The 18,702-nt window shown below is 38.6% G+C and overlaps 3 protein-coding genes and 1 pseudogene across 3 annotated transcripts; 3 read left to right on the top strand and 1 right to left on the bottom strand.

Annotated features, from left to right (window-relative positions):
- Positions 1 to 701: 701 nt before the first annotated feature.
- On the bottom strand, positions 702 to 5,654 carry AGD8 (ARF-GAP domain 8). Its single transcript, XM_023684738.2, has 7 exons — positions 5,453 to 5,654; positions 5,164 to 5,282; positions 3,279 to 3,711; positions 2,897 to 3,160; positions 2,078 to 2,200; positions 1,333 to 1,434; positions 702 to 1,238 (listed from the first exon to the last, which is right to left on the bottom strand). The coding sequence occupies exons 1-7, from the start codon at positions 5,519 to 5,521 to the stop codon at positions 1,131 to 1,133; spliced, it is 1,218 nt and encodes a 405-aa protein (XP_023540506.1). The 5' UTR covers positions 5,522 to 5,654; the 3' UTR covers positions 702 to 1,130.
- A 3,206-nt stretch (positions 5,655 to 8,860) lies between these two features.
- Positions 8,861 to 11,232, top strand: LOC111800813 (transcription factor MYC2 pseudogene; annotated as a pseudogene).
- Positions 11,233 to 13,378: 2,146 nt separating this feature from the next.
- LOC111800149 (uncharacterized) lies at positions 13,379 to 13,909 on the top strand. The gene has a single exon (XM_023683738.2). It carries the CDS (start codon positions 13,427 to 13,429, stop codon positions 13,775 to 13,777), a length of 351 nt encoding a protein of 116 aa, XP_023539506.1. The 5' UTR covers positions 13,379 to 13,426; the 3' UTR covers positions 13,778 to 13,909.
- Positions 13,910 to 15,948: 2,039 nt separating this feature from the next.
- On the top strand, positions 15,949 to 18,111 carry LOC111800846 (protein HAIKU1). The gene has a single exon (XM_023684726.2). It carries the CDS (start codon positions 16,644 to 16,646, stop codon positions 17,595 to 17,597), a length of 954 nt encoding a protein of 317 aa, XP_023540494.1. The 5' UTR covers positions 15,949 to 16,643; the 3' UTR covers positions 17,598 to 18,111.
- Positions 18,112 to 18,702: the final 591 nt, after the last annotated feature.

The following is an 18,702-nucleotide window of genomic DNA, read 5'->3' as shown; positions in this document are numbered from 1 at the left end:
ATGAAAAGAATATAAAATTAAAAGTTTGGACCGAAATTGCAACTTACCTGATCGGGAATCATGAGTGCTGTAGAGCTTTTCATAACAATACAAAAACGTATAGTCCGTTTTCTACCGTCTGACTTGGACCTTTGGGTAAGTTTTACAGAATAGTAAAATTCTCTGGTACGGTTTTTGTTGAGTATTGTTGGGAGGGAGTCCGATCATGCGTTTATAAGTGAGGAATACATCTTCATTGGTATAAGACATTTTGGGGAAGCCCAAAGTAAAGTCACGAGGTCACGAGGGCTTAACACCTATTTACCGAGTTAACTTTGTCTGCGTCTTTCGGTATGTATTCCGAACACTTTCATTTGTAGCAAGGAATAGAGATTCAGGTGAAAGAGAAAGAACCAAGCCGTTTAGAGTCATGGGCTAGGCTAGAAGAGTTGCCACCAATTCACACTCCTTTCAATACGCATTCCGAACACTTTCATTTTTAACTAATAACAAAATAGAACGGAAGAGAATAGAAGTTGAAGAAAGAGAAAGAATCAAGCCTTTTAGAGCAGTGGGCTAAGCTAGGAGAGTTGTCGCCTCTTCACTCTCCCTAAGCCGCAGCGGGGCCTTCAAGCATCCGAAATATGCCGAGACGTGATTGCTTGGGATTATGTTGAAGTTAGCCATGAGTGTTGAACCTTTAGAAGTTCTTCAAAACCATATTTACATAAAAATTTAACACTGCAGACTTATATATTGGATATTTGAATATAGAACACAAGTATTACTGAAACACATACAATAAACTCACAGAACTATAAGCAAAACTCCATACAAATTCAGGTCCTAAGCTCCTACGAGATCAGGAAAGCCAACTTTTGGTGGTGAAAATATGGTATGTTTGCTACAAAAACAGAGCTAAACCACCACATGTTCACTGCAGCTGCTAGAAAGAAAGACAGAAAGAAAGGAGGAACAAAATACCAGCCAAATTCAAGTCCTGTGTAAAGCTTGTTTCTTTAAAGAATCAGTATACTGGCAATTTCTTTTCTTTACATTCCTCAGTAATAGAATCGGCTAGTAATCAAACTGTATGAAGTTCGAGTTCGAGTTCGAGCCAAATTCTACAATGGAGAACAGTTCAAAATGTATCAAATGATTCTGTCCTGAAGATCTGTAATTAATGTGGATGCCAAAGAGCTAAGCTTCTTCCCTGTTTCTCCTGCGATGTTCTTGAGAGAAGAAAGATCCTGCTGCGCCTGCCAAAGTAAATGGATGGTGGTATGTAAAATGAAGTGCTAAGAGAGTTGAGAAAGTGAAACACTAACTTAATAAATAAGGATGATGTAGAACCTGAATGGAAATCCGGTTAATAAACTCGGTTGCAGAAACATCGACAGAAGGATTATCTCGCTGGTGACCGAATAGATCGGCGCTAGAGATGGAAGCCGAACCCTGCGAATAGAAGGATGGAGAGTAAGAGGAATACAAGCACTATAAAGCCATTTCACAAAATGTATAGATTCAGAGATCTACTCTGTACGACAAAACGACTTCGATCGAATCCGTGGAATGCATCAACTTCTAAAAGAAGTAGGTCATGACACAGGTGTTTTTCCTTCTTTTTTTTCTTTTTTCAACTATATTTAGTGTGTTTTAAGGAGCTTTCAGCTACCTTTGTTTTCCCGTGGGTTCGTGCCTTAGTGGCATCTTTATCTAGAGAATGATTTTTCTTTCATAAACATGTACCAAATGTGAGGAAATTACGAGACCCGTTGGTTACGTGTCAAGTGCGTATCAAACGCCAAAATTTTATCAGAAATAGAGTATCCTTGCTTCCCAGAATGAGTTTATATCATAACCATATGTTCACTGATTATAATCCTTACTTCATTCTAAACTAGAACTTAACTGATATACATACACACTAACCTAGTCAGTAAACGAAAGAAACAGAATATAGAGAACATACAGACGCAATTCTTGCCCCATCATGAAGGATTGAAGGGTCAAAACGGTAAGAGTTTCTATATAAATACGTACGACATGAAAAAATGCGGACAACAAATTCCACGACATTAACGATAAAGATACATACTGAGAACTTTTGCAGGGAGTTCTGAGCTTCAGCATCAGCTCTGTTCTGATCACCAAAATATTGGGCTGACGAAATAGATTTCGCATTGGAGAATTTCTTCCTAGCTTCATCACTTTCTTCAATCTAACATCATCATAATGTGAGAATGGAGAACAAATGAAGAGACATATCGTGGACCAATGCGCTCAACCAGCATGATACTTATTATGATGTCACTACTGAGGATTTTATTTTTCATAGGAATCTCAATGGGTACCGTTTTACTAGCAATAGATCGCTTCTTATCCATACATGAACACGGTCTTGTATATAAAGAGAATAACATGTAGAAAATGCTCCAAAGAAGTATAGAACTATCGGTACAGAAATACACCATTGGTCCACTGCTATGCCTAATTGTAAAGGGATGTTCACAATACTTATCCAAAAAATAGTTCTCCAGGAAACCCATTTCAATCACTACAACAAGTAACGGACATTGTTAAGAAAATTTCATCACATGGAATTAAGAAAAAGATGTATGCATGTTCAGAATAACTCATTTTCTGAATAAAACTCCAATAAAGAGCACCTCGTTCTCAGACATCAAAAAAGCCTAATTGCATTTAACTAGAAACACAAGATACAGAAAGCTAGTTACTGATGCTGATGTATATGCAAGACTAAGAACAAACATGATTCATGAATAATGAAGGATGACAAAAGAAAAATGTTTCTAGATTTATGGCCTACATTAGACAATTCCTCGTTTTTTTTTTTTATTGCTGATTTAGTGAAGCATGCCAAATTCATTATAAACTCGGGAAAACAATGCCTAACCTGCACTTTTGAGGAACTGGAACTAGCTTTCTGTGAAAAACCACCATCCATTCCGAACTCAGCAAAGAAGCCCGTTGCCTTTGGAGGAGCTACATGGCCAACCACATGAGAGCCACTAGAATTCACATCAGATGATTGGACAATTTCTACATATTCAAAGCGAGAAGCAAAAGATGAACCAGCTGCAGGACTTTTGGCTGTCGTTGGAGATGAAACTGGAATCGTGGGTTCTTCAGGTTTCTGGTCATATAAATTTTCACTTGGCTGCACGAAATACAAATCATACAGTCAAGCAAAATGCATTTAAAAATCAATATAGAGACTTTATTTAAAAGACCAATAAAAGCTCTATTCATGGAGGTAGATGCACTATTTTTATTACCTTTGTAGTAAGTTTTCGGGCACCAAGTCCCCCTGTCTTCCCAGGCTTCTTCCCGCCGATGGGCTTCTTCACAGTGCTTGAGAATACTGTCTGAGAAGCTTTCGGTGAAGCAGAAATTTCTGGTGCCTCTTGCTTTCTTGAGACATTGTCTTTCATAATTTCATTAGTCTTGACAACAGGAGGTCCATTTGTTGCTTGTGCTGACTGAGAAGCAACTGGGGAAGATGGCCGCCCTGTCTCTTCTACCATACTCTTAGCAACCTCTTTTGTAAGTAATTGCCTATACAATTCAGCAGCTCTTGACGTATATTTGGCCTCAATTTTGCCTCCATCACTCCATCCATGCTGCTTAAAGAAAACCTGAGCTCGATTATTCCCTCCAAAGCTCATTGCTTTAAGCTGCTCTTGAGTCCAAGAATCTAAATTTGTTGACCTAAATAAATTGAAGAAGTTAATTTACATAAAAATATCATAAGCGGACAAAATGCTTGTACCCTCAGACACAATAATCATAAGTCATAACCTTGGATACTTCATTCCATTTCAAATCCTGAGTAGCAAGTTATGCAAGTCAGGTGTATTTAATACCAACATAGGCATCAGAGACGTACAGTTTCTGTTGGCTCAGTACATGTAGTGTTTCCTTTGAGGCCACTAATGTTATCTTATTGGTGCTTATAGACTCGAATTTATAACAGTGCAGAATTCCACCAGACTGAAAAAATTTAAGATCCAAAATGACAAGCAAGAAGCTTAGGGCCTTTTTGGTAGGCAATCTGAAAACAGAATTTTAAAAACAATGGATTCGATGAAAATCAGAGTGGTATTTCATTTTTTTAGACGTGTTTAGCAGCAGATTTAGAAATTGGATCCAATTGTTCAAAATGTGTTCTATAATTTATAATAGACCATGAAACTAGTTGTAGTTGCAAAACTAAATACTAGGTTGAATATAAACCATTATTAATAAATTTAAGAACCTATTTTATGTTATAAATTTTGTATAATTATTATTTTATAATATAATATATTATAAACATTTGATATAAAAGCCCAAGCCCACCGCTAGCAGATATTGTTCTCTTTGAGCTTTCCCTTTCGGGCTTCTCCTCGAGATTTTTAAAACGCATATGCTAGGGAGAGGTTTCCACACCCTTATAAAGAATGCTTCGTTTCCCTCTCCAACCGATGTGAGATCTCACAATCCACCACCCTTCAAAGCTCAGCGTCCTCGCGGGTACTCGTTCCACTCTCCAATTGATGTAAAATCTCACAATCCACCCCCCCCACCCCCTTCGGGGCTAGCATCCTCACTAGCACTCGTTCCTCTCTTCAATCAATGTGGAATCTCACATTTTAATTGCAGGAAAGGGTCAATCTTAAACACTTTCCTTTAGGTTTAGTCAGAAGGAATGGGGTACCTTCTCACAAGTAATTTCCTAAATTTTGGTACATTGTACTTCTTTCTCAACTAATATATCAGTATTGATATAACCTACTTTAAGGTTTACAGGAAAGACTCAAACCCACATAAAAACAAACTCCCAGCAAAACTCTAATCTAAAGGTTTGAGTTTCATGAAACGATCTTTCTTGTGTATTTGTCTATGGCCATCAATTGAGATACAAGGTTAAATGAATTTACATGGTCCCATCTCAAAGAACATTCTGAACAAGACACTAAAACATAAATGCAGGGCGATTAAGTAGGAGGACAGAGTTTAACGTAGAAGAGGCATCAGAATAAGACACAAGTAATGCACTTCTAATACCTACACATAATCTATGAGCAAAACAAGCACATAGAAACGGTTCAAGGAAGGTCAATTCAAAGCCAATAATCAAAGCAGTGGACGTTGCAATCAAAACCCAAACAGAAAAATCACCTGACAAAGCTAACATGGACGCCAAGGCTACGATGAACGGCGGAGCAATCAATACAAAGGAAGATCCCATAGGTAACAGAAGCCCAAGTCGGATTCTTAGCATTGCAATCAAAACAAATCTGAAAAAAGAAAAAAAAAACACACACACACACACACGAAATTTCGTTTCAACGCAGAATCAGAGATCTCGATATGAAACATACAGATCGGAAGGAGGAAATTCAATACGCAAACGAAAGAGAAAGGAATTCAAATAAGCAATGGAAATAAGTCGTGAATAAAGAAATACCTTGTTTTCAGACTTGGCTTTGAGTTTTCTGAATACAACGTTCTTGTCGGAGAAGCCATCGGACGCCATTGAAGAGGAACACGCAGAGCAAGATTCCCAAGGGGGTGTGCTTGAACGAACACCTCCTTCGGGAAATTGAAGAAGATGAGGAAGAAGAAGAAGAAGAAGAAGAAGAAGAAGACGATCGGACTGAAAGTCTGAAACTGCAGAAATCGCTTTCTCTGTTTTTCTTTTTTCTAATTCTGAAGGAAACTCTGAACGGAATTACCAAAATAGCCTTTGGAGAGTGCACCTTGAGGGGCTAAAAGAAGAGTCCAAGTTTGCACGATATAAGGGTATCTTCGTCATTTCACAATTAAATTTTATAATTTTAAAAGTTTTTTTGAGATTAAATAAATACAAACCTAAAAGTTGAAATATTTAAATTATATAAAATTAATTAATACTTTATTATTATTATAGGAAGTCTCGTAATTAGTATTTTATTATTTCATTATTTTTTAATTACAATTTATATATTATATATTATTCAATCTATGAAAAATTAAGATTATTAGTATAATATTGAATAGTATATAGTTGACGGATTTTGTATATGGATAAGGTTTGGTGTCTTATTCGAATAACATTATTGATATAACTTACTTTATAATAGCTACATTTGATTTTATTCGAATTATTTATATGAAAAAATGTGAATCGGAATATCATAATACTGTAAAAAAAAAATTAATTAGAGGATCAATGGTACTAAAAAAGTATAAGATATAATTACAGAGGTAAACGAACTTTAATTCTAACTATAATTACGAACACCTCATAAAGAATCAACTTGCATTTAGCGATTCTATTCATATTTCAATATCTGCTAGCGGTGGATCTGGGCCGTCATAAATGGTATCAGAGCCAAACACTGGACAATGTGTCAGCCTTCTCGCTGTTCCCTAAAGGGGTAGACACGAGCCGGTGTGCCAATAGATTGGAGAAAGAAACGAGTGCCAACGAGGACGTTGGGCCCTGAAGAGGGGTGGATTGTGATGTCTCACATTGGTTGGGGAGGAGAACAAACCACCCTTTATAAGGGCCTGATGCATTTTAAAGCCTTGAGGGAAAGTCCGAAAGGGTAAGCCCAAAGAGGACAATATCTGTTAGCGGTAGATCTGGACCGTTGTCTTATAGTGTCCAAGAGTGCATCTTAGAAATCTCCCTACTAGACATGTTTTAAAATCGTGAGGTTGATAGCGATATATAAAATGTCAAAGCAGACAATATCTACTAGCAGTGAGATTGAGCTATTACAAATGGTATCAGAGCTAGACACGAGGCAGTGTGTCAATGAGGATGTTATAGGAGTCAATGGGAACCCTAGGCTCCCAAAAGAGGTGGATTGTGAGATCCTTGTCGGTTCGAGATGAGAACGGATAATTTCTTATAGGGGTGTGGGAATAAACAGAACATTTGGGTTGAGCCAAAGACATACACAAACCTCTAGCGCTACAAAACTATGATCAAGCAATCAGTGATAACTATTGATCTCCGGTAACCTTTACTGACTACCACTACAATGATCAATGACAACCCGTAACAATTAGCGAGAACTATTAGCAGCCATCTTTGACTCAGATTCATTCAAGTCAAAGTCGTGACTAAAACGTTTTTACATCAAATTCACCTTTAACTTAATGTAAATAAAAAAATTTAAAAAAAAAAAAAGAAAGAGATTTTGTAGGGTTTAGGGTTTGATCTTGGGCTTCTGAATCAAATTGGGCTTGGGCTTTGTCTAATTTTAGTTTCTATATTATTTTTTTAATAAATCTTAAATAGAATTAGTTTTTATAGTTTAAATTTTTTTTATTCAAACTAATAAAATATTAATAATAATTTCAATTCATTTATATATTATATATATAATTTTAAAGATGTTTAATGATGCATTTATTTATATTTCAATTTCATCCCTCTAAATTGTGAGGCTGAGATTTATCTAAAATTAATAAAAAGTGGTCCACCTTATTATATAATTTAATTTTAATATTATTAATTCATTTTATTTGATAATTAAAAAAATGACATTTATAACAAAAAAATAATAATTAAAATTTGTGACCACTAGCAATATTATCTAGTAATTAATTTGAAGCTTTAATCAAATTTAATTTTATTAAATATAATGACTTTATAGATATTTTTATATTTTTATTTATTATTTGGTTAAAATTTCAATCATTTATACAATGAAAAATTTCCTGAATAAAGTAAAACACAGACAAAATCAGAGAAGAACAAAAAAAAAAGACGTGGAAAAGTGAGAAATATTCATAAAATAAAAAATAAATTATTATTATTAATTATTTAAAAAAAAAAAAAAAAAAAAAGTCCTTTTCAAGTCACGTTTTCACAAAAAAACGTGCGGGAATTATGTAATTAACCAACTCGAAATCTCAGCCGTTGGTTTCTCTATCAAACTTCTGGTCCCCACTCTGCCTTAAATCAACGGCTACCGTTCACTCTCTCCACTAAACTTGGATTTTTGTTATTTTTTTAATGTTTTGTTTGATTTTAGAGCATCAGAAGCCGTGTGGTTATTATAATGGGGTCCACGTGGCAGCCCACGTTGGAGACGATTTTTTGGCTGCCGAGTTCTGCTTTTTTTTTTTTTTTTTTTCTTAATATATATTTTTTATTTATAGTTTTAAATGTTTAATTTATCATTATTTCAAATTTTAAATAATATAATTAAAAAAAAAAATTAGTCAAGCCGTCCAAATATTTAACTTTAGTTAATATATTTTTAATAAAATAAATAAATCCGTCATGAATATTATTTTGAAATTATGAGACGAGACTCATTATTCCACTGGTCATAAATAAAATTGGACTCATTATTTTATTACTTTATTTTGTTTCAATAACGAGATTAAGTTTATATGAAGAATTTGCTACCTTTCGAAAAAAGTAGTCGTTCTTATCGTCTTTTTTTTTTACGATAAAATATTCAAACTTCTTATAATTGCTCGGTTTTTATAATTATAATTGTGTAATATTTAAATCCAAAATTTAATTAAAAAATAATAAATAAAAAAAAGATAGGAATTATTTGTCCTTTTTAGAAAAAGGAAATTAAAGATCAAAATTATATTCTAAGTCAAAATATTTGTAATATTTGCTTTAGAAACTTTTTATTTATATAATTTTTAAAAAAATATTCTCTATTAATCTTCAAATTTTAAAAAGTTTATTTATTAAATATATTTTAATTAGTCAGACACGTGTCGAATTATAATATGCCAAATGGCAGACGACGTGGCAACAAAGGGATCGGTCAAAAGTCTGAGAAAACGGTTACCCCCCAAAGCTCTCAAACCAAACGCCACGATCCTGATTCCACCCAATCACTTCTCACGTGGCACTCACGTGCTAATAAAACCAAACCGAACCGGACCGAACTGAACCCGTGGCAGCTACTCAAGTTATTGTATAGTACTAAGCGACGAGTTGAATAAAGATGCCGAGTTTTTGAACGATTAAATCGGCGATCCAAAAAAGAAGCCTCCTCCTCCCTTCTTGTTGTTGTTCTTCTTCTTCCTCCCTTTCCTTTTTGCTACTCGTCGCGAATAAATCCCAATCCAATCGCTACAAATCGGAGACCCAAATTTTTAAAATCAAAATCAAAATCAAAATCCAAATAATTCCGGTTTCAATTTCAGTTTCCGATCATAATCTCGCATGACGGATTACCGGTTTTCCACCATGAATCTCTGGACCGACGAGAACGCGTCGGCCATGGATGCTTTCACGAACTCCGATCTGTCCTCTTACTGGGCTCCGTCGGCGGCGTCGTCTCAATCTCTCCACCACCCACCTCCGACGCAATCCTCCGCCTCCACCACTACTCCACCGTCCGTCCCTTCCAAGTCTATCGCTGTCTTGAACCAGGAGACTCTGCAGCAGCGTCTCCAGGCGCTCATCGACGGTGCTAGAGAGAGTTGGACGTACGCGATTTTCTGGCAGTCGTCGTATGATTATTCCGGCGGGTCGGTTTTGGGGTGGGGAGATGGGTATTATAAAGGCGAGGAGAATAAAGGGAGAGGAAAAACGAAAATGGTTTCCTCTGCGGCGGAGCAGGCTCACCGGAAGAAGGTGCTCCGGGAGCTTAACTCGTTGATTTCCGGCTCCGCTACCGGACTGGACGATGTGGTGGATGAAGAGGTTACCGACACCGAATGGTTCTTTTTGGTTTCGATGACTCAGTCGTTTGTTAATGGAGTTGGGTTACCGAGTCAGGCGCTTTTAAGCTCCCGGCCGATTTGGATATCCGGCGCCGACCGACTGTCGGCGTCGGCATGTGATCGCGCTAGACAGGGGAGGATCTTCGGGTTGCAGACGATGGTGTGTATTCCATTACCAAACGGCGTCGTCGAAATGGGTTCGACGGAAGCGATTTACATAACGACGGATTTGATGAACAAGGTCAAGACTCTGTTTAATTTCAACAATCTGGAAACGGGTTCTTGGCAATCGGGAACCACCGGCGTCACCGTCGCCGACGAAGGGGAAAACGACCCATCGTCGTTATGGATCAGTGAGCCGTCGAGCACCATTGAAATGAAGGATTCGATTACCACCACCGTACTTTCCGGCGGCGCGTCGGCGAAGCCAATCCATTCAGAAAATCCCAGTTCGAGCAGCTTAACGGAAAATGCCAGCAGGAAACAGACCCCAAGCTTGAATTTCCCCGATTACGCCGCCGCGGCCGCCACCACGAACCCATCATTCAAGTCGGAATCCGGTGGGATGTTGAGCTTCGGCAACAAAAGCCTCTTCTCCGGTAACTCACAGAATGAGAAAAAGAAATCTCCGAGTAGTCGGAGAACCACCGACGAAGGGATCCTCTGTTTCACCTCCGACGCGATCTTACCCTTTTTCGGGAAGGTAAAATCCGGCGACTCCGACCACTCAGATCCAGAAGCTTCAGCGATTCCAGAAGTGGATAGTTGTATAAAACCATCAGAACCCGAAAAACGACCGAGAAAACGCGGCAGAAAACCGGCGAACGGAAGAGAAGAGCCATTGAATCACGTGGAAGCAGAGAGACAACGCCGGGAAAAACTTAACCAGAAATTCTACGCTCTCCGGGCAGTAGTACCAAACGTATCAAAAATGGACAAAGCCTCATTGCTCGGCGACGCCGTCTCCTACATTAATGAACTGAAATTGAAGCTAGAAATGGCGGAATCAAAGAAGACGGAGATCGAAAAACAGCTAGAATTCATGAAAAAAGACGGCGGAACAGGACGGAAAGACATCGGAAACTACACGAATACAGTAAATGAAGATCTGAAAATGGAGATTCAGGTGAAAATCATGGGATCGGACGCGATGATCCGAGTTGAATGCAGTAAAAAGAATCATCCGGCGGCGAGATTGATGGCGGCGTTGAAGGATTTGGATTTGGAAATGATTCACGCGAGTGTTTCTGTAGTGAATGATTTGATGATTCAACAGGCGGCGGTGAAGATGGAGAGCAGAGTATATACGACGGAGCAGCTGAAAATGGTGCTGATGGCGGAAGTTCGACGGTGCCGGCGTTGAATGTTGTAGAGAAGAGAAGGGGGTGTGTAATTACAACATTTTTTAGGGTCCCAAATAGAGATTTAGAGAAGAGGTTTAGGGGATTGTGACAAGTGAGATAGATATCTATTAGGTGGTTGTATGTTGCAACTATCCTCCTTTCGTATATGGTTTTTAGGTATTGTTATAACAATAATGTATTCCGATCATCATCGTTTACGTGTTTATGCTCGATTCTCGATTCGATATCCTTATAAAATTTGTTGCACGTTTTTGGGATGTTACAAGGGGGTGGGCTTGAGCTGTTGCAAATGGCATCAAAGCTACACACCGGGTGATGTTGTAGAGGTCACACATGTTGTGATGGGCCAGTGAGACGCTTGGAGGTGGGCTCCAAAGGAGTGGGTTGTGACACATCAGCCTTAAAGGGGTGGACAGTGAGATCCCACGTTGATTGGAGAGGCGGCCTCCAAAGAGGGGGAGGGACTCTCAGAGCCTCAAAGGGGTGGATAGTGAGATCCCACGTTGATTGGAAAGGCGGCCTCCAAAGGGGCCAAAGGGGTGGAGGGACTCTCAGAGCCTCAAATGGATGGATAGTGAGATCCCACATTGTTTGGAGAGGCGGCCTCCAAAGGGGTGGACGGAGTCTGAGATCCCACATCTGGGGTAGATGGACTGTGACTGTGAGATCCCACGTCTGGGGTGGATGGACTGTGAGATCCCACATCTGGGGTAGATGGACTGTGACTGTGAGATCCCACGTCTGGGGTGGATGGACTGTGAGATCCCACATTTGGGTGAACGGATTGTGAGATCCTACGTCGATTGGAATTGAGAATGAAACATTTCTGGGTGTAGGATAACATGCAACGGGGCGAAGCGGACAATATCTGCTAATGACGGGTTATTATAAATTCGGTCACCTTAAGTGGTGGGTTATAAATTCGTGTCACCTTTGGACGAACATATACCCGTATCTATTTGATGCATTTGAAATCTATGGGGGTGAGAGACATTATTTTACCAAAAATGTGAATACCAAATCTATGCCAAAATTATTCATGTATCTTATTTAGCCGACAGTTTTATAGGGTCGGCATTCAATTCAGCTAGATTTTTATTTTGGCCATTTATTTATTAATTATTTTTATTTTAAAAGCAATTAAATACATTAATATTTATATACTTGTAGGTTAAAGTACTATTTTGTATTATTTTGTTTATTTAAATTATTATTTTTAAATTATTGAAATTAGATTATAAAAGTTTGGTTTTATTTTTTTCTATGTCCCATTAATTTCATGTGAAATTATTATTATTATTATTTTTGTTAAAAATATTTAATAATTTAATTTTAAAACGAGTTACGAAAAGTTAAACTTTTATTTTTGTTAGGAGCATACATCGAATTTGGTTCGTGTTGGGCTGTTGAATTTTTTTATTATTATTATTTTAAAAATCATACTTATCCATAACGAAGATCTTATAAAATTAAGATATGAAATATTCACAAGTCAGAATGTATCACTAAATTTTATGGTTTGGATTAGATAATCAAGATTGGTAGGGTTATCAGTGTTGGATGATGAAAGTCCCACCTCGGTTAATTTATGGAATCATCGTGGATTTATAAACAAAAAATATTCTCCCTATTGGTGTGAGGTCTTTCGGGGAGGCCCAAAGCAAACCCATGAGAGCTTATGCTCAAAGTGGACAATATCATACTATTGTGGAGAGTCGTTCATTTAACATGGTATCAGAGTCATGCCCTAAACTTAGTCGTGCCAATAGATGAGTAAATCCTCAAATGTCGAACAAAGGACTCCAAAAGAAAAGGAAAAAATGACTAAGACTCCAAACGAGTCGAGCCTCGATTAAGGGGAGGCGTACTTTAGTACGAGGGAAGGTGTTGTATGATGAAAGTCTCACATTGGCTAATTTAGTGAATGATCATGAAGTTTATAATCAAGTAATACTATTTCCATTGGTCTGAGGCTTTTTGGACAAGCCCAAAGTAAAACCACGAGAGCTTATGCTCAAAGTGGACAATATCATATATTGTGGAGAGTCGTGTTCATCTAACATGGTATCAAAACCATGCTCGGGGGTCGAAGAGAGGACTCGAAGAAGGCAGTTTAATTTTTGTATTTAATAAGTTACCAAAATTTAAAAATATTTAATACCCAAAATCTATAATCTTTCAAAATTAGAATCGTGAGCCTCATCCATTTAAAAACCCTAAAATTGGGAGGAATAAGGCTAAAATTAGAGGCTGGTTAAGCTGTAATTACGGATTTCGTGAAATTCCCAATTTAAAACCCTAAATTCGGCTCTTTCAATCGAATCCCCAATTCCAAAACCCTCTCCTCTCCGTCGTCTTGTTCTTCCTCTGAATCTGTAATCATGAGTCTGAATTGCCTCTCGTGTCAACTCTTCTTGCAGAGATCGGACTCCGACAAAGACCTCGAGCAGCATGAATACTTCACCGATCAGGCCAAGTCGCCGGACAGAAGCTGGTCGGGAAACCTCTCGTTTCGCCCTCCCACTCGCCAAAACAGCGACGGGTTTCGGGTCCGGACGGAGAATAAGGTGGCGCCGACGGGCCACCGCCGTCTTCACAGCACTGGCGCCGTCGCTTTCGGCGGCCCTGGTAAGGAGCCGAGGCTGATTAGAAGCGCGGGGATGAGGAGGGATTGGAGCTTTGAGGATCTTCGAGCCATCCGAGAGGAAAAGGAATCATCTCCCAATTCCTAAACCCTAAAATTATTCTCTCTCTCTCGCTTTTTAAATATATATATATATTTTTTAATTTGAAATTTGTTTAGGAATGGGATGATTTGAACTTATGATGAAAATATTATTTATTTATTTATTTACATTTTATCACTTGATTTTATTTGAATTTTAACTCATAACTATAAATGTATCACTTAAATTATAAATAATTTTATTTGGATCAAAATTAAAAAAAAAAAAAAAAAACTATTTTAAAATACAAACTAGATAGTATTAGATCTTTCTCGCCTTCCCTTAAATATTCACCTACACGTTCAACACTATTTAGACACAATTCCTCTTCTTTGAAGTATCACAATCTTCACCACGGTTCGGTTGGAGCGGTTGAGGCGCGGGTTCGGTTGGAGCGGCCGAGGCGCGGGTTCGGTTGGAGCGGCCGAGGCGCGGGTTCGGTTGGAGCGGCCGAGGCGCGGGTTCGGTTGGAGCCGTCGAGGCGCGGGTTCGGTTGGAGCCGTCGAGGCGCGGGTTCGGTTGGAGCGGCCGAGGCGCGGGTTCTGTCGACATGCTCTTGGATGTAAGAAGTCCATAATCAAGCAATACTATCTTCATTGGTATGATGCCTTTAAGTTCGGTTGGAGCGGCCAAGGCGCGGGTTTTGTCGACATGCTCTTGGATGTAAGAAGTCCATAATCAAGCAATACTATCTTAATTGGTATGATGCCTTTAAGAGTCTAAAACAAAGTCATCAACAATATCATATCACTATGGTTGGACAACATCAGACAGAGCTTATGAGCTTATAAGCTCAAAATGGACAACATCAGACAGAGCTTATGAGCTTATAAGCTCAAAATGGACAACATCAGACAGAGCTTATGAGCTTATAAGCTCAAAATGGACAACATCAGACAGAGCTTATGAGCTTATAAGCTCAAAATGGACAACATCAGACAGAGCTTATGAGCTTATAAGCTCAAAATGGACAACATCAGACAGAGCTTATGAGCTTATAAGCTCAAAATGGACAACATCAGACAGAGCTTATGAGCTTATAAGCTCAAAATGGACAACATCAGACAGAGCTTATGAGCTTATAAGCTCAAAATGGACAACATCAGACAGAGCTTATGAGCTTATAAGCTCAAAATGGACAACATCAGACAGAGCTTATGAGCTTATAAGCTCAAAATGGACAACATCAGACAGAGCTTATGAGCTTATAAGCTCAAAATGGACAACATCAGACAGAGCTTATGAGCTTATAAGCTCAAAATGGACAACATCAGACAGAGCTTATGAGCTTATAAGCTCAAAATGGACAACATCATCAGCTCAGAATGGACAACATCATCGGCCAGGGCTTATGACCTTATGCTCAGAATGGACAACATCATCGGCCAGGGCTTATGACCTTATGCTCAGAATGGACAACATCATCGGCCAGGGCTTATGAGCTTATGCTCAGAATGGACAACATCACATCATCAGCCCGGGCTTATGAGCTTATGCTCAGAATGGACAACATCACATCATCAGCCCGGGCTTATGAGCTTATGCTCAGAATGGACAACATCACATCATCAGCCCGGGCTTATGAGCTTATGCTCAGAATGGACAACATCACATCATCAGCCAGGGCTTATGAGCTTGACAGGGCTTATGAGCTTATGCTCAAAATGGACAACATCAAACCATTGTGGACATTAGGGATTGGTTGGATTGGTAGCATTTCTATATATTTTTTATTGATAAAATATCTAGAGAAATATTTAAGTGAGTGATTAAAGATCCAAACCTCTATTTTCAATGTCAATAAATATCATGCATTATTTTATTCCTAACTACTTTTATAGAGATATAGAGAAATCAATGGGGTTAAAGAAAAAAAAAAATCTAAATATTATTTAAAAAATGTAAATATAATAAATTAACAACCTATTTAATTTAATATTTATTAAAATTTACTAATTAGTTTATTATTAATATTAGACTCTTCTAAAATTGAACTAATTTGTAGAATATAAAATTTAGGTATGATTTGTTAATTTTGATTAATAAAAAAAAAAAAAAAAAAAAAAAATCCAAATTATGAGTTGTGGAATATTGGAATTAATGTCGTATAATTTGATCGAGGGTCTCTCAAAAGCCCAAAATACTTCCAAGTTGGGGCTCGTTCTTCGTTTCCAGCCATCCATCGCCGACTGATTTCAGGGAACAAATTTCTGACCACCGCATTCAAAATCATTCCATTTCTTCAATTTTCCCGTTGACTTTCAAATCAATTGTTCCTTTGTTTTTTGATCCCATCCTTACCTTTTTCTTCGCACCTTTGATCTCTTCCTTCTTAGGGTTTGGACCTCTTCTCCGTCGTCTCAGATCCTCAATTTCACCGCCTGTTCTTCTTATTTTTAAGACCTCACACACAATCTTTGTTCGTTGGAGCCCTGTTTAATTCAGTTCGCGACAGCGCTTCGTTTGCTGTACTTCAGACTATTTCGTCCTTTTTTTGGTTTCTGAGATGTTTGAACTGCGGAGGATCGGAAGGACGGTATGATTCTGTTCTTGTTTTCGATTTCTTCGGTTTTGTGGTTGAATTTATCTTCCTGTTCATTCGACTGTTCTTGCTGTTCGTTCTGGCCGGAATCTTCAAATTTCTGCTGTGATTGGATTTAGAAGAAGAAGAATCTTCAAATTTCTGCTGTTCATTCGACTGTTCTTGCTGTTCGTTCTGGCTGGAATTTTCAAATTTCTGCTGAGATTGTATTTAGAAGAATAAGAATCTTCAAATTTCTGCTGAGATTGGATTTAGAAGAAGAAGAATCTTCAAATTTCTGCTGTTCATTCGACTGTTCTTGCTGTTCTTGTGGATTTGTTTGTGGTGGAGATGGATAGGAACAGGCAGAATGAGAATTTGGGAGTGAATAAAATGGGGAAGAACATTAGGAAGAGTCCAATACATCAGCCTAGTTTTGGTAATACTGCTGCTAGGCCTCAACCCCAGCCACAAATTTACAATATAAGTAAGAATGATTTTCGGAATATTGTGCAGCAGCTTACAGGCTCACCATCTCAGGAACCTCCTCCTCCTTCTCCTCCTCCTAGAGCTCCACAAAATCCTCCAAGACCCCAAAGTATGCGTTTGCAGAGAATTAGACCTCCTCCGTTAACGCCGATGAATCGACCGAACATGCCTGCTCCTCCTGTTCCTGGCTATGTTCCTGTGCCTCCACCGCAGGGTTTAGTCAATAACAATATGCATAGGCCTGCTGCACAGTTTGCTCAGCCACCACCTCCATTGGCACCGGGAGGAAACTCGCATTGGCCGAACCCGGCTGCCGAGTCTCCTATTTCGGCATACATGCGGTACCTTCAAAATTCTATGATGAATCCATCTCCAGTAGCACAGCCACAGATTCCTGGTCAAATGCATCCTCAAGCACCTCCATCTGGTTTATTGCCTAATCCTAATCCTAATCCTAATCCGCCTGTTCCTGCTCTTCCATCCCCAAGATTCAATGGTCCTCCTCCACCCCCTATGCCGAACTTGCCTTCACCGCACTGGAACGGTCCTGCCCTTTTACCGTCCCCGACTTCGCAGTTTCTATTGCCTTCTCCAACTGGTTACTACAATTTGTTGTCCCCTAAATCACCCTATCCATTACTCTCACCAGGGATACAGTTTTCTCCGCCATTGACTCCTAATTTTGCATTTCCAGCCATGCCTCAATCCGGGATCTTAGGTCCAGGGCCTCATCCACCACCTTCCCCGGGTGTTATGTTTCCATTGTCTCCTTCAGGGTTTTTTCCTATCATGAGTCCAAGATGGAGAGATCAGTAAGGCACGCACGCACCCTCGTCGTCGTGTTAATAGCTCCATGTCTGCTGACATTTTCAAGATGGATACCAAACTCATGGTGTCAGCTAAGTAGCTCTACCCTTTTGCTGTTTCATATCTTTCTATTAGTTCAATTTTTTAACACTTTAAATTGTAAAATCCTTTTGCTTCTCATTTTCGGTTTCCAAAAATCTAATTCTGTAACTTCTGTAATGTTTTCTTTTTTCCTTTTAGGCAAATTTGTATTACTATATATAACAGGAAGAACAGAGCTGTAGCATTAGACATAGGATCATAGATGTCAAGTCGATAGCTTGGTCGGTTGGGTCGGTCTAGTTGAATAATTGTCCAATTCTCTGTAAGATGATGGAATCAACATTATTTGGTATCTGAGTTATTTTTTTAGCTGGTTTATAGAAGGAAATGTGGTAATACATTTTTATTGTTCTTTCCAAATTAAGAACACCATTTCGTGGCTTCATATTTCGTTTTATGGAGATCTGTTCTTTTGTTGCCATTGTTTCATTTATAGCTGCCTGCTTTTGTTATGCTGCGTTCATTTCAACTGTGGAACCTTTATCCATCTAACGCTCATGAAGTCATAGTAAACTTTGTGTGTTTTTTTCTTCGGGTTGAGAAAGTAAGCTCTAGATTTTGTCTGTATAGGGAAAATAAAGCTTTATAGAGTTGTATGCTATAGTTGTTGTGGGATTTAATTTCAATTTATATCATATTTTGCAGAATTTTTAGCTCATTTTACGTCAAATTTTCTGTTAAGTGTAAGCTAAATATATGATTTAGTCTCTATGGTCGGTTGGTGTTGGTGTGTTGTAACGGCTCAAGCCCACCGCTAGTAGATATTGTCTTCTTTGAGCTTTTCCTTCCGGGTTTTCCCTCAAGGTTTTTAAAACGCCTCTCCTAAAGAGAGGTTTCCACACCCTTATAAAGATTGTTTTGTTCTCCTCTCCAACCGATGTGGGATCTCTCAATCCACCCCCTTCGGGGTCCAGGGTTGTTGCTGACATTTTGCCTCGTGTCCACCCCGAGGGCTCAGCCTCCTCGTTGGTAAATCGCCCAATGTCTGGCTCTAATACCATTTGTAATAGCC

Source organism: Cucurbita pepo, chromosome 8 (assembly GCF_057944985.1).
Source record: "Cucurbita pepo subsp. pepo isolate OVF chromosome 8, ASM5794498v1, whole genome shotgun sequence".
Lineage (NCBI taxonomy): Eukaryota > Viridiplantae > Streptophyta > Magnoliopsida > Cucurbitales > Cucurbitaceae > Cucurbita > Cucurbita pepo.
This window is presented reverse-complemented; position numbering and strand designations above follow the sequence as displayed.

What these genes read in the sequence shown, in the direction of transcription:
- AGD8 (XM_023684738.2), bottom strand. Translation starts at nt 5,521, where the DNA reads ATGGCGTCCGATGGCTTCTCCGACAAGAACGTTGTATTCAGAAAACTC. An exon ending in CCCGAAAACTTACTACAAAG is followed by an intron (nt 3,161 to 3,278) that starts GTAATAAAAATA and finishes TATTTCGTGCAG; the next exon opens with CCAAGTGAAAATTTATATGA. An exon ending in ACTCCCTGCAAAAGTTCTCA is followed by an intron (nt 1,435 to 2,077) that starts GTATGTATCTTT and finishes TTCTATTCGCAG; the next exon opens with GGTTCGGCTTCCATCTCTAG.
- LOC111800149 (XM_023683738.2), top strand. Translation starts at nt 13,427, where the DNA reads ATGAGTCTGAATTGCCTCTCGTGTCAACTCTTCTTGCAGAGATCGGAC.
- LOC111800846 (XM_023684726.2), top strand. Translation starts at nt 16,644, where the DNA reads ATGGATAGGAACAGGCAGAATGAGAATTTGGGAGTGAATAAAATGGGG.